The 17,310-nt window shown below is 47.0% G+C and overlaps 1 protein-coding gene across 1 annotated transcript; it reads right to left on the bottom strand.

Annotated features, from left to right (window-relative positions):
* Positions 1-11,198: 11,198 nt before the first annotated feature.
* On the bottom strand, positions 11,199-12,658 carry LOC129474608 (glutaredoxin-like protein C5orf63 homolog). Its single transcript, XM_055266112.2, has one exon. It carries the CDS (start codon positions 12,491-12,493, stop codon positions 12,146-12,148), a length of 348 nt encoding a protein of 115 aa, XP_055122087.2. The 5' UTR covers positions 12,494-12,658; the 3' UTR covers positions 11,199-12,145.
* Positions 12,659-17,310: the final 4,652 nt, after the last annotated feature.

Below are 17,310 nucleotides of genomic sequence, written 5' to 3'. Positions count from 1 at the left end.
TTTGAGCAAATTAAACCCTTTACTTTAATCCTGGGAGGCAGGAACGATAGTTGCCCATTTTACAGATGAGGAAATAGATTTACAAAAGTGACTTGCTTGTTGTAGTTTGCTAGAAACGGGCCAAGAGAGAATCTCAGCTGTATGAGTGGCTTCAGTCTCAACTCCTAACTTCGTACCTTGTCGTTCTGACTAGGGATGGAGCCTCAGAGGTGCAGAAAAGAAACCTTGTCTGCATCAGGTAAGGTCCCTATTGCTCAGTACTTTGGTCTGGAACTGTAACTAAAGGCTGAATTATAGTTCCAGATCAAGTCTTTGGTCTTGTGGGTGGCGGTGGGGATGTTTAATGAGAAAATCAAGGAAGACTGCACAGAGGAGGTGGCTTTTAACTTCCATCATGAAGGATGCATGTTTAGTTTGCCTAAACATTCTGAGAGGGAGCCGCTGCCACTCCCATCCCCACAAACTTGTTGCACCTGAAGCTCCCCATCTACCAGACTCCCCTGGGGCCCTACTACATCCACCCCGCTAATTCCTCCACCTAAAAATAGCCAAAGATACCAATTGCTTTGCTAACTGTTCTGGGGCCCAGCGGCTAGATGAAACAAGAAAGCAGCCGACGGCACATCCTTTAGGGGAAAAGACACTCGTTAGTCACAGAGAATCTCCCTGCGAGACTCCCACCAAGCAGGCCACCACCAGACTGCCGCGCTGCTGGCTGCAGGTCACACAAACCCTGTGACACAGGATAGCTGCCCTCACTGATGCCTCCAGAGGCCTCCATTGTGCTGGGTGTGCACGGGGACCCTGGGACAGCCTCACTCCCTTGTGTACCCCCAGCTTTTATTTATTTTTTATTTTTTATTTTTTTTTTGAGACAGAGTCTCACTCTGTTACCCAGGCTGGAGTACAGTGTCATGATCTCGGCTCACTGCAACCTCCGCCTCCCGGGTTCAAGTGATTCTCCTGCCTCAGCCTCCTGAGTAGCTGGGATTACAGGTGCATGACAGAACACCTGGCTAATTTTTGTATTTTTAGTAGAGACAGGGTTTCACTATGTTGGCCAGGCTGGTCTCGAACTCCTGACCTTGTGATCCGCCCACCTTGGCCTCCCAAAGTGCTGGGATTACAGATGTGAGCCACTGCGCCCGTCCAACCCCCAGCTTTTAATGCATTGCCTGCCAGAGCAGGTCCTCAGTGAATATATACTGAATCCCTGTTATAATCCCCAGTTTACACACCAGGAAGGCGAGGCTCAGGCAGAAGAAGAAACTTGCCCCAGGTCACAAGCCAGGCTGATGCAGAGTTGATGCTTCACAGGAGCCCCAGTGCTTCCACCTGACACTGGACTGCATGGAGGAAGGTCTGGGAGGGATCACCAAGACTCACTGGAGGAGGAGGCAGGGATTTCTTCTGGGGCAGTACTGGGATTGGAGCTGCATGGTGGCACAGCCAGACCATCAGACCTCAGGGAGCCTGAGGTGGGCCCGATACCAGGATTGCCCAAGTAAGGGAGAGGAAGGGAGAGTTAGGACACCAGTAGCAGATGCCTAAGTTCCAACCTTGGCTTCTGGCTCTAAATCCAGCGCTCTGCTCCAAGAACTCCAGCTTCTTCATCTCTCTAAGCTTCAGTTTCCTTATGTGTAAAATGGGAATAATAATGATACCTACGTGTAGTGAATAGGATTTTGCAGTATTGCTTTGAAATTCCTTTGTCAACCCTCCCTTTTCTCTCTTCAATCTAGATCTTGTCCCTGTTGGTTCAAAGAAAGGGACAAAGAAAGGAATAAAATAGAAACTTTATTTCTTTTTTTTTAATTTTATTATTATTATATTTTAAGTTTTAGGGCACATGTGCACAACGTGCAGGTTTGTTACATATGTATACATGTGCCACGTTGGTGTGCTGCACCCATTAACTCGTCATTTAGCATTAGGTATATCTCCTAATGCTATCCCTCCCCCCTCCCCACCCCACAACAGTCCCCAGTGTGTGATGTTCCCCTTCCTGTGTCCATGTGTTCTCATTGTTCAATTCCCACCTATGAGTGAGAACATGCGGTGTTTGGTTTTTTGTCCTTGCAATAGTTTACTGAGAATCATGGTTTCCAGCTTCATCCATGTCCCTACAAAGGACATGAACTCATCATTTTTTATGGCTGCATAGTATTCCATGGTATGTATGTGCCACATTTTCTTAATCCAGTCTATCATTGTTGGACATTTGGGTTGGTTCCAAGTCTTTGCTATTGTGAATATTGCCACAATAAACATATGTGTACCTGTGTCTTTATAGCAGCATGATTTATAATCCTTTGGGTATATACCCAGTAAAGGGGTGGCTGGGTCAAATGGTATTTCTAGTTCTAGATCCCTTTTTTTTTTTTTTTGAGACGGAGTCTCGCTCTGTCGCCCAGGCTGGAGTGCAGTGGCGCAGTCTCGGCTCACTGCAAGCTCTGCCTCCCGGGTTCACGCCATTCTTCTGCCTCAGCCTCCCGAGTAGCTGGGACTACAGGCACCCGCCACCACACCCAGCTAATTTTTTGTATTTTTAGTAGAGACAGGGTTTCACTGTGTTAGCCAGGATGGTCTCTATCTCCTGACCTTGTGATCCGCCCGCCTCTGCCTCCCAAAGTGCTGAGATTACAGGCGTGAGCCACCGTGCCCGGCCAAAACTTTATTTCTTTAATTCTTGGGTTCAAATGCCTGAAGATGAGAGGCTTGGAATAGTTTGGAAAAGTAGTTGTATATCTAGTTGAGAAAACGTGGAAAAAACAAAATAGGGCTGGACGCAGTGGCTCACCCCAATGCTTTGGGAGGCCAAGGCAGGAGGATTGCTTGAGGCTAGGAGTTTGAGACCAGCTGGGCAACATAATGAGACCTTGTCTCTATAAAATTAAAAAAATTATCTGGGCATGGTGGTGCCTGCCTGTAGTCCCACCTATGCAAGAGGTTGAGTCAGGAGAATCATTTGAGCCCAGGAGATCGAGACTGCAGTGAGGTATCATCACATCACTACACTCCAGCCTGGGCAACAGAGTAAAATCCTGTCTCTAAAAAAAAAATTAAGAAGAAAAGAAAAAAAAAAAAACAGTGGCAAATTCTGGGCTGGGAGATTTGGAGAGGAGAAGGAAGAGCTAAGATTCTAGGTTCTGCCCTTGAGGCCATGCCAGACTGGGAGGGTAAGTTTGGGAAAAGACAGATCCCTCACATGGGTTTGGGGATCCAGAGCAGAGGCGACCTGGGCTTCAGTTCTCAGTCTCTAGCTTTAGAGGAAAGCCCTTGAAGCAAGGCTGGAGAATAATAATCCATGGCTCTTGGGCTCTTAATTCTACTTCCTGAGTCATCTTTCATTTTCCATAAAAGGTAACCTGTGTTTGCAGCTGAGTAATTTTCTTGGCCTGCATCCTGTCTATAGAAGTTTGGGGGTTCAAATGCCTCTTTTCCATTTCTGTTGTCTCTGTCCTTTACAGTCCAAGTTGGCAGTGTTTCTGCCAATACAATTCTCTTAAAAACTTTGTAGATTTCTATGGACCATATTCACTTCATTAGACTATGCCCACAAATCTCTTTGAGATAAGCCCCCCTACCTTGGGCTCATGCTGATAGACAAATCCTTTAATGTTTCTAGAAGCCCTTATTGTTTGAATGGTTCTATTGCCTTAGACCTCAAGTCTTAGGAAATTTACAGGCATACTCTTGGCCTCTTGGCTTCAACTTTATACCATGTTTTTCTGATGTGATCTTTTTCCAGAAGCCATTTCTTAATTTTAGCATTGTTTTTGGCTGGAGAGGTTGGGAATTTTCTTCTTCTTCTTTTTTTTTTTTTGTTGTTGTTTGTTTGTTTGTTTGTTTTGAGATGAAGTTTCACTCTTGTTGCCCAGGCTGGAGTATAATGGTGTGATGTCAGCTCACTGCAACCTTCACCTCCTGGGTTCAAGTGATTCTCCTGCCTCAGCCTCCCAAATAGCTGAGATTATAGGCATGCATCACCACTCCTGGCTAATTTTCTATTTTTAGTAGAGATGGGGTTTCACCTTGTTGGTCAGGCTGGTCTTGAAGCCCTGACCTCAGGTGATCCACCTGCACAGCCTCCCAAAGTGCTGGGATTACAGGCATGAGCCATTGCACCTGGCCGAGGCTGGGAATTTTCAAAATCATCAAATTCTAACTCTTTTTGGTTTAACAGAGCTCCTGTCAGTTTATGTCTTGCCTCTCACCTCTCATGTTTTACTCTAAGCAGGAAGAAGAAATAAGGTACTACCTGTAACATTTTGCCTGGAAATCTCCTTAGCTAGATCACATATTTCATTAGGCACATCTTCTACCTTTTTCTTCTTTCTTACCTTCCCTTCCCTTCCCCTTCCCCTTCCCCTTCCCCTTCCCCTTCCCCTTTGCCTTTCCCTTCCCCTTCCCCTCCCACTCCTCTTCCCCCTCCCTTTCCCTTCCCCTTCCCCTCCCACTCCTCCTCCCCCTCCCTCTTCCCTTCCCTTCCCCTCCCCCTTCCCTTCCCCTCCTCTTCCCTTCCCTCCCCCTCCCCCTCCCCTTCCCCCTTCCTCTTCCCCTCCCCCTCCCCTTCCCCCACCTTCCCTTCCCCTTCCTTCCTTTTCTTTCCTTACTTTTTGTCAGGGTCTTGTTCTGTTGCCCAGGCTGAAGTGCAGTGGTGCATTACTTGGAGCCTTGAGCTCCTGAGCTCAAGCAATCCTCCCGCTTCAGCCTCTGCAGTATCTGGGACTACAGGCACATGCTACCATGCCCAGCTTAGTTTATTTCTATTTAAAAACATTTTTTTAGAGATGGAGTCTGGCTATGTTGCCCAGGCCATTCTGAAACTCCTGGTGGTCCTCCAGCCTCAGCCTCCTGAGTTGTTCAGGATGCAGGTAGGAGCTACCATACCAATCTACACATTATGACAGATGACAATGTTGCTAAATTACCTGCCGCTACATAACAAGGATCTCCTTCCCTTGAGATCCAATAATATTTTCCCACTTTCCTTTCAGCTTTCACTGTCAGCCTTCTCTAAGGGCATCAGTCTTCTTAAAGTAGTCCCATGATCCCTGACTCCTGGTATTCACACCTTTATGTCATCCCGTTCCCTTGAATGTGGGTGGGCAGGACCTATGACTTTCTTCTAACCAATAGTATATGGCAAAGGTGATGGGTTGTGCCTGATTACATGCACATAATGATGTTATTATGTTATATAAGTTTGTAGCATCTGTCTTGCTGGGGTCTCTCTCACTCCTTGCTGGCTTTAAAAAAGCAAGCTGCCATTTTGTGCACTTCCCATATTGGGAGGCCCATGTATCAGGGACCACGAGTGATCTCTAAGAGCTGAGGATGGTTTGCAGCCAGCAGCCAGCAGAAGGATAAAAAAAAAAAAAAAAAAAAACCTCTGTCCTGGAGCTGCAATTGAATCTGCCAACAAAAGTGGATTCTGGGCTGGGCGTGGTGGCTCACACCTGTAATCCCAACACTTTGGGAGGCCGAGGTGTGTGGATCACCTGAGGTCAGGAGTTCAAGACCAACCTGGCCAAAATGGTGAAACCCCATCTCTACTAAAAATACAAAAATTAGCCAGGTATAGTGGTGCACTCCTGTAATCCCAGCCACTAGGAAGGCTGAGGCAGGCGAATTGCGTGAACCCAGGAGGTGGAGGTTGCAGTGAGCCGAGATCACACCACTGCCCTCCAGCCTGGGCAACAGAGTGAGACTTTGTCTCAAAAAAAAAAAAAAAAAAAAAAAAGAGGATTCTTCCCCAGTTGAGTCTCAGATGAGACTACAGCCCTAGCAGACTCCTTGATTGAAGTCATGTGACACCCTATGCTGAGGACTCTGCTTAGCCATGCCTGGACTCCTGATCCCACAGAAACTGAAGTAATAAATGTGTGTTGTTTTAAGCTGCTATGTTTGTGGTATATTGGTATACAGCAGTGGATGACTAATACAAAGGCTTTCAGACTTTCGCTAACACTATACTTAAAGTCTTTCTAGCCTCTGCTCACTACTCCCACATTTTTAGGTATTTTTTTATTGTCCTCATTCCTGGCATTAAATTTTTTTTTTGTTTTTGGCTGGGCACGGTGGCTGACGCCTGTAATCCCAGCACTTTGGGAGGCCGAGGTGGGCAGATCAGGAGGTCAGGAGATTGAGACCATCCTGGGTAACACAGTGAAACCCCGTCTCTACTACAAATACAAAAAAAAATTAGCTGGGTGTGGTGGCGGGTGCCTGTAGTCCCAGCTACTCGGGAAGCTGAGGCAGGAGAATGGCGTGAACCTGGGAGGTGGAGCTTGCAGTGAGCCGAGATAGCGCCACTGCACTCCAGCCTGGGCGACAGAGCGAGACCCTGCCTCAAAAACAAACAAAAAAATTTTTTTTGGTTTTTGAGGCAGGGTCTCGCTCTGTCGCCCAGGCTGGAGTGCAGTGGCATGGTCATGGTTTGCTGCAGCCTCAAACTCTTGGGCTCAAGCAATCATCCTACCTCAGCCTCCTGATTAGCTGGGACCACAGGTGCATGCTACTGTGCCTGGCTAATTTTTATTTTCATTTTTTGTAGAGGCAGAGTTTCACTATGTTGCTCAGGCTGGTCTTGAACTCCTGGGCTCAAGTAATTCTCCTGCCTCAGCCTTCCAAAGGGCTAGGATTACAGGTGTGAGCCACTGTGCCCAGCTGGCACCAAATCTGTCTTAGTTATTGCTGAGTAGCAAATTATCCCAATCTAAGCAGCTTAAAAGAATCAGTGTTTAATCTCACACAGTTTCTAAGAATCAGGAATTTGAAAGCAGTTTAGTTGAGTGTTATGAGCAGTTCCATGCAAACCTACCCCCAAAGTCCAAGAAAGCTGAGAGGCTGAAGAAAGAGACTGACAAATCCAGTTTCTCAGAAAGAAACATTTAATGACTTAGAAACAGAAGTGATATCTTAGGCGGCTGCAAGATAATGGATCCCTGCACCCACACTCCAGAAGATATCCTTTCTCTTTTAGGGTAAAACATGTGCAGCTGGTCACATCTTCAGACTTCTTTTTGCCAAGATCCATGACCTCTGGGGGGGGTTTAGATAAGCATCTTTATGAGGGGCTTTCTATGCTACAAGGTGTTGTTTAAAGAGCTTACTGCAGAGCACCTTGGTATGTGGGGGTCAAACATCAGTCACCGCAAGAGTTTCACTTCCAGATGGTGTCATATTTCCCATGAAATCCACTGTTTTCCTATGCTGGGACCTGGGTTCTGGCTCAAGTCTCTCATGGGGTTGCAGTTAAGAAGTCAGTTGGGACTTTAGTCTTAAGAAAGCTTGAGGGCAGGGTGAGCTACTTCCCAGAGGCTCACTCATATGCCTGGAAAGTGAGTGCTGGATGTTGGCAGGAAGCCTGGGTGCTTCTCCATGTGGATCTCTCTGGAGGACAGCTTGAATGTTCTTACAACACGGCAGCTGGATTCTCCCAAACAAGTGACCCAAGAGTCTAAGACAAAGGCCAAAGGCTGAGCAATGGCTCATGCTTGTAATCCCAGCAACTTTGGGAGGTCGAGGTGGGAGGATTGCTTGAGTCCAGGAGTTTAAGACCAGCTTGAGCAACAATAGTGAGACCTCATGATATAGTTTGGATATATGTCCCTGTTCAAATTTCATGTTGAAATGTAATCCCCAATGTTGGAGATGGGGCCTGGTGCGAGGTGATTGGTGGGGCAGTTCCTCATGAATGGTTTAGCACCATTCCTTTGGTGCTGTGCTTGTGATAGTGAATGAATTCTCATGAGATCTGGGGTTAAGTGTGTGGCACTTCACTATCTCTTGCTCCCGCTGGCCATGTGGCATGTCTGCTCCCCCTTCACCTTCCACCATGATTGTAAATTTCCTGAGGTCTACCCAGAAGCTGAGCAGATACCGGCATCATGCTTCTGGTATAGTTGGCAGAACTGTGAGCCAATTAAACCTCTTTCCTTTATAAATTACCTAGGCTCAGGTATTTCTTTCTTTCTTTTTTTTTTTTTTTTTGAGACAGAGTCTCTTTCTGTCGCTGTTGCTCAGGCTGGAGTGCAGTGGTGTGATCTCGGCTCACTGTAGCCTCCACCTCCCAGTTCAAGCCATTCTCCTGCCTCAGCCTCCCAAGTAGCTGGGATTTACAGGTGTCTGCCACCACGCCCAGCTAATTTTTGTATTTTTAGTAGAGATGGGATTTCACCATGTTGGCCAAGCCAGTCTTGAACTCCTGACCTCATGTGATCTGCCCATCTTGGCCTCCCAAAGTGCTGGGATTATAGGCATGAGCCACCACGCCCGGCCATCAGGTATTTCTTTATAGCAATCTGAGATTGGCCTAACGTGCCTTATCTCTATGAAAAATTAAAATATTAGCCAGATGTGGTTACGCATACCTGTAATCCCAGCTACACTGGAGGCTGAGGCAAGAGGACTGCTTGAGCCTGGAAGGTAGAGGGTACAGTGAGCTATGATCGCATCAGCCTAGATGGAAGAGTGAGACCCTGTCTCAAAAAAAAAAAAAAGCTACAATGTCACACAGTGTCACTTCTGCTTTATTCTATCAATCAGAACAATAACATGCCCACCAGATTCAAGGGGAGGAACTTAGACCCCAACCTTGATGAGAGGAGTTGTGCCTGTGGACCGGTTCAGGTTTTTGACTTCACGATACAAAAGAATTTGAGAGCGAGTCCAAAGTAGGAGTAAGTAAGAGAGTTTATTGCAAAGCAAAAGTACACTCTGGGTCGGGCACAGCGGCTCACGCCTGTAATCCCAGCACTTTGGGAGGCCAAGGCAGGTGGATCACGAGGTCAGGAGTTCGAGACCAGCCTGACCAACATGGTGAAACCCCATCTCTACTAAAAATACAAAAATTAGCCGGATGTGGTGGGGCGCACCTGTAATCCCAGCTACTCAGGAGGCTGAGGCAGGATAATTGCTTGAACCCAGGAGGTGGAGGTTGCAGTGAGCCGAGATTGCGCCAGTGCACTCCAGCCTAGGTGACAGAGTGAGAGTTCATCTTAAAATAAATAAATAAATAATAAAGAGAAAGAACACTCTGACAGCTGATCAGAACTGGCTGCTCAAAGGTGAGACAGCACCGACTGACACTGGGGAGACTTTCTTTATGAGAGTCTTACATGATTATTCATAAAGGGAGGAATCATTATTCATGATTATTCATGTTCTATGTGGTCCCCTGCATGCACATGTGCTATTATTGTGCATGCTAGTACATACATGGCATATCTCATTAGCATCTTAAATCTCCACCCAGGAGTGTGTTTTTTACTATTATAATGAGCATAGGTCAGCCCAAGGACACTAAACAAGGGTTTCTGCCCTTACATGAATTTGAGGATTTTCCCTTCTATTTTTTTTTTTTTTTTGCGATGGAGTCTCACTCTGTCACCCAGGCTGGAGTGCAGTGGTGTGATCTTGGCTCACTGCAACCTCCGTCTCCCGGGTTCCACACCCGGCTAATTTTTGTATTTTTAGTAGAGACGAGGTTTCACCATATTGGTCAGGCTGGTCTCGAACTCCTGACCTCAGGTGATCCACCTGCCTCGGCCTCCCAAAGTGCTGGGATTACAGGCGTGAGACACCATGCCTGGCCCCTTCTGCTTTTCTTTACTTTCTTTTTTTTTTTTTTTTTTTTGAGGCGGAGTCTCGCTCTGTTGCCCAGGCTGGAGTGCAGTGGCGTGATCTCTGCTCACGGCACGCTCCGCCTCCCAGGTTCATGCCATTCTCCTGCCTCAGCCTCCCAAGTAGCTGGGACTACAGGCGCCCGCCACCATGCCTGGCTGATTTTTTTTTTTTTTTTAGTAGAGATGGGATTTCACCGTGTTAGCCAGGATGGTCTTGATCTCCTGACCTCGTGATCTGCCCGCCTCAGCCTCCCAAAGTGCTGGGATTACAGACGTGAGCCATCGTGCCCGGCCGCACTTCTGCTTTTCTACCTCATTGATGCAGGATGTTCTAACCATGAGCCCAGGATGCAGTTTGTGCATTGTTGGGTGGTTTGTTTTCTCCATCTATTTAGCAAGTTTTATTGTCCTTTAAGGGAGGCTATTACCACCCTGTCTAATCTACCTCAGAATGGGAAAGAATTCCAGCCAGGGCAACATGGCGAAACCCTGTGTCTACAAAAAATACAAATAGTTGGGCATGGTGGTGCGTGCCTATAGTCCCAGTTACTTGGAAAGCTGAGGCAGGAGGATCACTTGAGCCAGGGAGGTCGAAGCTACAGTGAGCCATGATTGCACCACTCCACTTAAGCCTGAGCAACAAAGTGAGAGCCTGTCTCACAAAAACAAAAAACCGAAAATACAAGCCTCCCTCCCTCCCCTGCTCCAGGTCAGGGGGCTATCTTTTCAGGAGGGACTGGACATCAGCATTTTTCATCCTGCCCCAGCTACCTGTTATTGAGGCTGAGTTCTGGGTGAGTGTATCTGAGATGTAGGGGTGCCTTTCTTCCACCCAGCCCCCACTGGTAAGATGAATACCCAACATTGGGCATGGCACTGCTGAGAACACTGGGGCACAATTCACTCTTACCCCACTTGTGGAATGGGGGTTCCATTCAGAGGGTGGAGGAGGGGAGCTGAGGAGACCTGGGGCTGCTGCACTTGCCCTCCTCCAAGCACTCAGCTCCTAAAGTGGGGGTGTCACTCAGAGAGTGGCACGCTATTGTTTCTGCCAGCACCAGAGCCCTGGCTCAGAGATTTCTTTTGGGAACAGAAGTGGGTAGTAAGACTGGGGCATGGTGGCTCACGCCTGTAATCCCAGCACTTTGGGAGGCTGAGGTGGTTGGATCACTTGAGGTCAGGAGTTCGAGACCGGCCTGGCCAACATGGTGAAACCCCGTCTCTACTAAAAGTACAAAAATTAGCAAGGTGTGGTAGTGCATGCCTGTAACACAAGCTACTGAGGCAGGAGAATCACTTGAACCCAGGAAGCGGAGGTTGTAGTTACCAAGATTGTGCCACTGCACTCCAGCCTCCTGGGTTACAGAGCAAGATCATGTATTGAAAAAAAAAATAAAGCGGATCACGAGGTCAGGAGATCGAGACCACGGTGAAACCCCGTCTCTACTAAAAATACAAAAAAATTAGCCGGGCGTGGTGGCGGGCGCCTGTAGTCCCAGCTACTCGGAGAGGCTGAGGCAGGAGAATGGCGTGAACCCGGGAGGTGGAGCTTGCAGTGAGCCGAGATCACGCCACTGCACTCCAGCCTGGGTGACGGAGCGAGACTCCGTCTCAAAAAAAAAAAAAAAAAAAAAAAGTAGGTTGTAAGAGAGAGAGCTCCAGATCTTTCCCTAAAGGAACATTTGTAACAGGTTGTAGAGAAGTTTAAGTTCAAGCCCAAGAGCACTCTCAAAATACTGGAGGTTATGGGGAAAAGCAATAGAGGGGAGATTGAAGGACTTTGGAGATACAGGTTAAATTTCAGGCTGGCTAGTTTGCTGGAGAGAAACTGGGGAAAGGGAAACTGGAGAATCCTGCTGGAGTCAGAACAAATCTCAGACACTGACCTCCAGGACTGTTTCTTCAAAGGCGTCACCAGGTTTGATTGGATCCATCTGTGGAGGAGTTTATACCCCAGAGCTTTGTTGAAAATACAGTAATAGACAACTCAGCTGGCAATTACTGGAGCCTAACAGCTGGGTGTGTCAGGGAATGAATCAGTCAAAGAGAGTCCTGCCAAAACCTTTGTTAACCCATGGTGACTGTGGGTACCCAAGGCTGTACCCCCTGAGGAGTGACATCTGAGGCTTCACACTCTGGCAGCAAGAAGGAGGAGATAGACTTCACTGAAATAATCCCTCCAGTAACCAAACGAACAAGTAAGGATAACGAGCCGGAGATTTGTAGCTATCATACACAAGCAACGTCAGCCTCTTGTTTGGTACCTGGGGAGCCCCCAGGAGGAGCAGGGAAGAGCAGACAGAGAAGGGAGAAGGCAGAGGACAGCGAGGAATCTGGGCTCCCTTTTTTTTCCCCCATCAACCAAAAGAGGAATGTCAACATTTATTTGGCACCACTGAGTTCAGAATATCCTTAGGGCTCTGTATAGGTGACAAAAGGAGTATCAGGCCATGGTCATTTCCTTAGGAAGATGCCGTATAGGAAGAGAGGGTGGAAAATCATGAGGGCATTAGTCAGCCTCCGAGACTTTGCTGCTCAAGTTTCAGGAGCTGTTTTTCAAGTTTTGAGGTGTTTTCTTGATGCATCATCAGAAACTGGCCATACAAGTGAAAGACAGGAATGTCAAATTTATACCTTTCATACCAGGCAGAATTTTCTGGAAGTGTGACGTTCACTTCCTGTAAATTAAACCTGTTTTTATAAGGCTTGAGTACTTCCTTGACTTCACTACAAAGGGGGCATGGGTCCTTTGTGAATAAAGTCAGCACAGGAAGAGTTGTCTTAGAGGCGGAGCAGTTTATCAAGAAGAGTCCAAGGGAGGATCTGGCAAGTTGCATGCTATTTCCTTGAAACCAGAGCATCTTAATTCTGATCCAGATTATTTCTCCCCTTAGAAATAATTGCAAACAAGATTAAAACTGTATTCAGGAACTATTCCAGCTGGCTTTTGGCTTTCTCTGATGTATACTCCTGAGCTTCACACCGCCAACATCTCTGCTTCTGCCCCACACCCAGGCTGGGCTGCCTTTGACCTTGGATTGGCGACGTGGAGAGTTAGGGACCCAGAACTGCCTGCAAGTAGTTCATACCCCACCCCTGCCATTGCCCACATTCAACCTGTCACAAAGTCCTGCCTACTATGTCCCCACAGCTCCCATCAACCTTGCAATCCCCTCTGCAACTGTCCAGAGAGGCAGGGCTGAGAGCTAGGTTCTGCCTCTCCTGACACACAGACAGACAACTCTCCCTAGTTGTGATCTTGGGCAAGTCTCTTCACCTCTCTGAGCCTTGGTTTTCTCAACTATGAAATAAAAATAAAGATAGGCCGGGCGTGGTGGCTCACGCCTGTAATCCCAGCACTTTGGGAGGCTGAGGCGGGTGGATCACGAGATCAGGAGTTTGAGACCAGCCTGGCCAATATGGTGAAACCCCATCTCTACTAAAAATACAAAAAATTATCTTGGCGTGGTGGCGGGCACCTGTAATCCCAGCTACTCGGGAGGCTGAGGCAGGAGAATTGCTTGAACCTGGGAGGCAGAGGTTGCAGTGAGCTGAGATCACACCATTGCACTCCAGCCTGGGTGACAGAATGAGACTCCATTTCAAAAAAAAAAATAATAAATAAATAAATAAATAGGCCAGGCGCGGTGGCTCATGCCTGTAGTCCCAACACTTTGGGAGGCCAAGGCGGGCAGATCACAAGGTCAAGAGATCAAGACCATCATGGTGAAACCCCATCTCTACTAAAAATACAAAAATTAGCTGGGCGTGGTGGCGTGCGCATGTACTCGGGAGGCTAAGGCAGGAGAATCGCTTGAACCCAGGAGGTGGAGGTTGCAGTGACCCGAGACTACGCCACTGCACTCCAGCCTGGCAACAGAGAAAGACTCCGTCTTAAAAAATAATAATAAGAAAGAAAGAAAAAAAGCAAGAAAGAAAGCAAGAAAGCAAGAAAGAAAGAAAGAAAGAAGAAAGGAAAGAAAGCAAGAAAGAGAAAGAAAGAAAGAAGAAAAGAAAGAAAGCAAGAAAGAGAAAGAAAGAAAGAAGAAAAAAAGAAAGAAAGAAAGAAAGAAAGAAAGAAAGAAAGAAAGAAAGGGAAAAGAAAGAAAGAAAGAAAGGGAAAAGAAAGAAAGAAAGAAAGAAAGAAAGAAAGAAAGAAAGAAAGAAAGAAAGAAAGAAAGAAAGAAAGACACTGGCCGGGTGTGGTGGCTCATGCCTGTAATCCCAGTATTTTGGGAGGCTGAGGCAGGAGGATCACTTGAGCCCAGGAGCTTGAGACCAGCCTGGGCAACATGGCAAAACTGTCTCTACAAAAAAGCACAAAATTTAGCCGGGCATGGTGGCATGTGCCTATAGTCCCAGCGACTTGGGGGACTGAGGTGGGAGGATTGCTTGAGCCTGGGAGATCGAGGCTGCATAAACTATGTTTGTGCCACAGCACTCCAGCCTGGGTGACAGCGAGACCCTGTCTCAAAATAATAATAGTAATAATAATAAAGATACCTACCATACAAGACTGTTGTGAGAAATCAGTAAGATTACCCAGGAAGGGTGCTTAGCTCAGGCCTGGCTCATGGCATATGTTAAACACTCTCTAAAAGTCACCACTATTAGTATCAGTTCAGACTTCATCATTTCTTGGCTGGGCACTCAGGACAGCCCCCTTGATGGCCTCTCCATCTCCATTCTTGCCCCTCCAATCTGTCCTCTCCAACTAAGCCAGTGTCAAGCCCCTGTTTACATCTTGTCAATGGCACCTGCATCTTCTTTGCCAAGGGTGGGTCTTGGTCCATCTGAGATACTGATTAAAGTGCAACTTTTTGGGATGTCCCCTCCAAGGATCCCTGCACTTGTCACAATGTCCCAGGCAATCTTGCGGTGCACTGACACTTGAGATTCACCCCTCTGCAAGCCAGTCTACATTCATTGGTGCAGGATTCAAGGCCCTTCAGATCTAGCCCCTGCCAACCTTTCCAGCCTGATACTCCCTACCTCACACCATACCCTCCACTGACACCACAGCACGTGCACCTCCCTCCTGCCCCACACTATCCTGTACCTCTGCTGTTCCCTCTGCTTCCCTGTCCCCCAGGCTGGGGAACATGCCTATTTTGGGCCAAATTGTGTCTCCCCCACCCCTGCAAATTCGTATGTTGAAGCCCTGGCTCCCCAGTACCTCAGAATGTGACGTATTTGGAGAGAGGGCCTTTGAAGAGGTGATTTAACGTAACATGAGGCCAATTAGGGTGGGCTCTGATCCAATCTGATTAATGTTCTTATCAGAAGAGGAAATTTGGACACACAGAGACACCAGAGCAGAGGGAAGACCTTGTGAAGACACAGGGAGAACGTGGCCATCTTTGAGTTAAGGTAAGAGGCCTCAGAAGAAATCAACTCTGCCAACATCTTGCTTTTGGACTTTCAGCCCCCACAATTGTGAGAAAATAAACTTCTGTTGTTTCCATGCCCAGGCCATGGTGTTTTGTTACAGCAGCTAGCCAAGCTGATGCACAGAGAGCACCTCCCTGCAGGGCAGCAGCTGTGCCTGCCCCTCATAGAGAACTTACCATGTGGTTCTGCACCTAGTGCTCTACTCATGTATTTACCTCTCCTGTTAGGTCAATGCTTTTTGCAAGGTAGGGTTGTGAGTTATCAGCGAGTTATGAAATTGACTTCGTGGGTTCAATCAGCATTTTTAATGAAATAATAGGATAGAATAGAATAGAAAATAGAGTACACCACATAGAGTAAAGATATGAACTGTCTCATGAAACTGGTATTTCCCTGTGTGTATGTCATATATGTGCATTGGGCCACAATGTAAAATGCATTTTTTTTTTTACTAATTCTCATGGCCGAGAAAGATAGAAAGCCAGTGCATAGCCCCTGTGACCCTCGAAGATGATGTCACACCTTCTCATTTCTGTATGTCCAGTGCCACTGTGCCCAGACACTGCCGTGCTTTCTGTACAGCCTGTGGAACCATGAGCCAATTAAACTTCTTTTCTTTATAAATTACCCAGTCTCAAGTATTTCCTTACAGCAACGTGAGAATGGACTAATACACTTGTGATATAGTGTTAAATGTTTGCTATGGCTTGGATGTTTGTTTCCTCCAAACCCACATGTTGAAACTTAATCCTGTTGATGGAAAGAGTCAAACTCTGTAACATATCTGAAGAGATTTATTCTGAGCCCAACATGAACGACCAATGGCCTGTGATACAGCCCTAGGAGATCTTAAGAATATGTGCCCAAGGTGGTTGGGCTACAGCTTGGTTTTATACCTTTTAGGGAGACATAAGACATTGATACATGTTAGATGTACATTCATTTGGTCCAGAAGGGTGGGACAACTGGAAGCTGGGGGGAGGTGGTGGCAGTCTAGGGAGGGGAGCTTCCAGATCATAAGTAGATTCAAAGATTTTCTGATTGGCAATTGGTAGAAAGAATTTATCTAAGGACCTGGAATTAATAGAAGGGGGTGTCTGGGTTAAGATGAGGGGTTGTGGAGACCAAAGTTTTTTTTGTTTGTTTGTTTGTTTTTTGATACAGACTCTCGCTCTGTCGCCCAGGCTGGAGTGCAGTGGTACAATCTCAGCTCACTGCAAGCTCCGCCTCCCAGGTTCACACCATTCTCCTGTCTCAGCCTCCTGAGTAGGTGGGACTACAGGCGCCCGCCACCACGCCTGGCTAATTTTTTGTATTTTTTAGTAGCGACAGGGTTTCACCATGTTAGCAAGGATGGTCTTGATCTCCTGACCTTGTGATCTGCCCATCTTGGCCTCCCAAAGTGCTGGGATTACAGGCGTGAACCACCGAGCCCAGCGGAGACCAAAGTTTTTTTTTTTTTTTTTGAGATGGAGTCTCGCTCTTTTGCCCAGGCTGGACTGCAGTGGCGCGATCTCAGCTCACTGCAAGCTCCGCCTCCCGGGTTCATGCCATTCTCCTGCCTCAGCCTCCCGAGTAGCTGGGACTACAGGCGCCCGCCACCACGCCCGGCTAAATTTTTTTTTTTGTATTTTTAGTAGAGATGGGGTTTCACTGTGTTAGCCAGGATGGTCTCAATCTCCTGACCTCGTTGATCCACCCGCCTCGGCCTCCCAAAGTGCTGGGATTACAGGCGTGAGCCACCGCGCCCGGCCTCAAAGTTTTTATTATGCAGATGAAGCCTCCAGGTAGCAGTCTTCAGAGAACATAGATTGTAAATTTTGCCTGTCAGACTTTTTTTCTCCTGGATCAGGAAAAAGACCTGGAAAAGGAAGGGGATTCTCTTTAGAATGTAGATTTCCCCCATGACAGGACTATTTCAATATATTGCAAAGAAACATAATTTGGAGTAAAATACTTTGATTTCTTTCAGGGCCTATCTGTCATGTGATGCTATACTAGAGTCAGGCTGGAATTTGGTATCCTATTGCTACAAAGAGTCTGCTTTATCAGGCTTAAGATCTGTTTTTACTGGTGAGATGTGACTGAATTCCAAAAGGGAGAAGGGAATAATGAGGCATATCCAACTCTCACTTCCCATCAAGGTCTGAACTAGTTGTTTAGGTTAACTTTGGAATGCCTTTGGCTGAGAGGAGAGGTCTACTCAGATGGTTGGGAGGCTTAGATTTTTATTTTTGGTTTACATTACTAAATGTGGAAGTGTTGAAATGTGGGGCCATTAAGAGGT

The sequence above is a fragment of the Symphalangus syndactylus genome, chromosome 1 (genome assembly GCF_028878055.3).
Source record: "Symphalangus syndactylus isolate Jambi chromosome 1, NHGRI_mSymSyn1-v2.1_pri, whole genome shotgun sequence".
Classification (NCBI taxonomy): domain Eukaryota; kingdom Metazoa; phylum Chordata; class Mammalia; order Primates; family Hylobatidae; genus Symphalangus; species Symphalangus syndactylus.
Note: the sequence above shows the minus strand (reverse complement) of the source record. Positions and strands in the feature narration are given on the sequence as shown.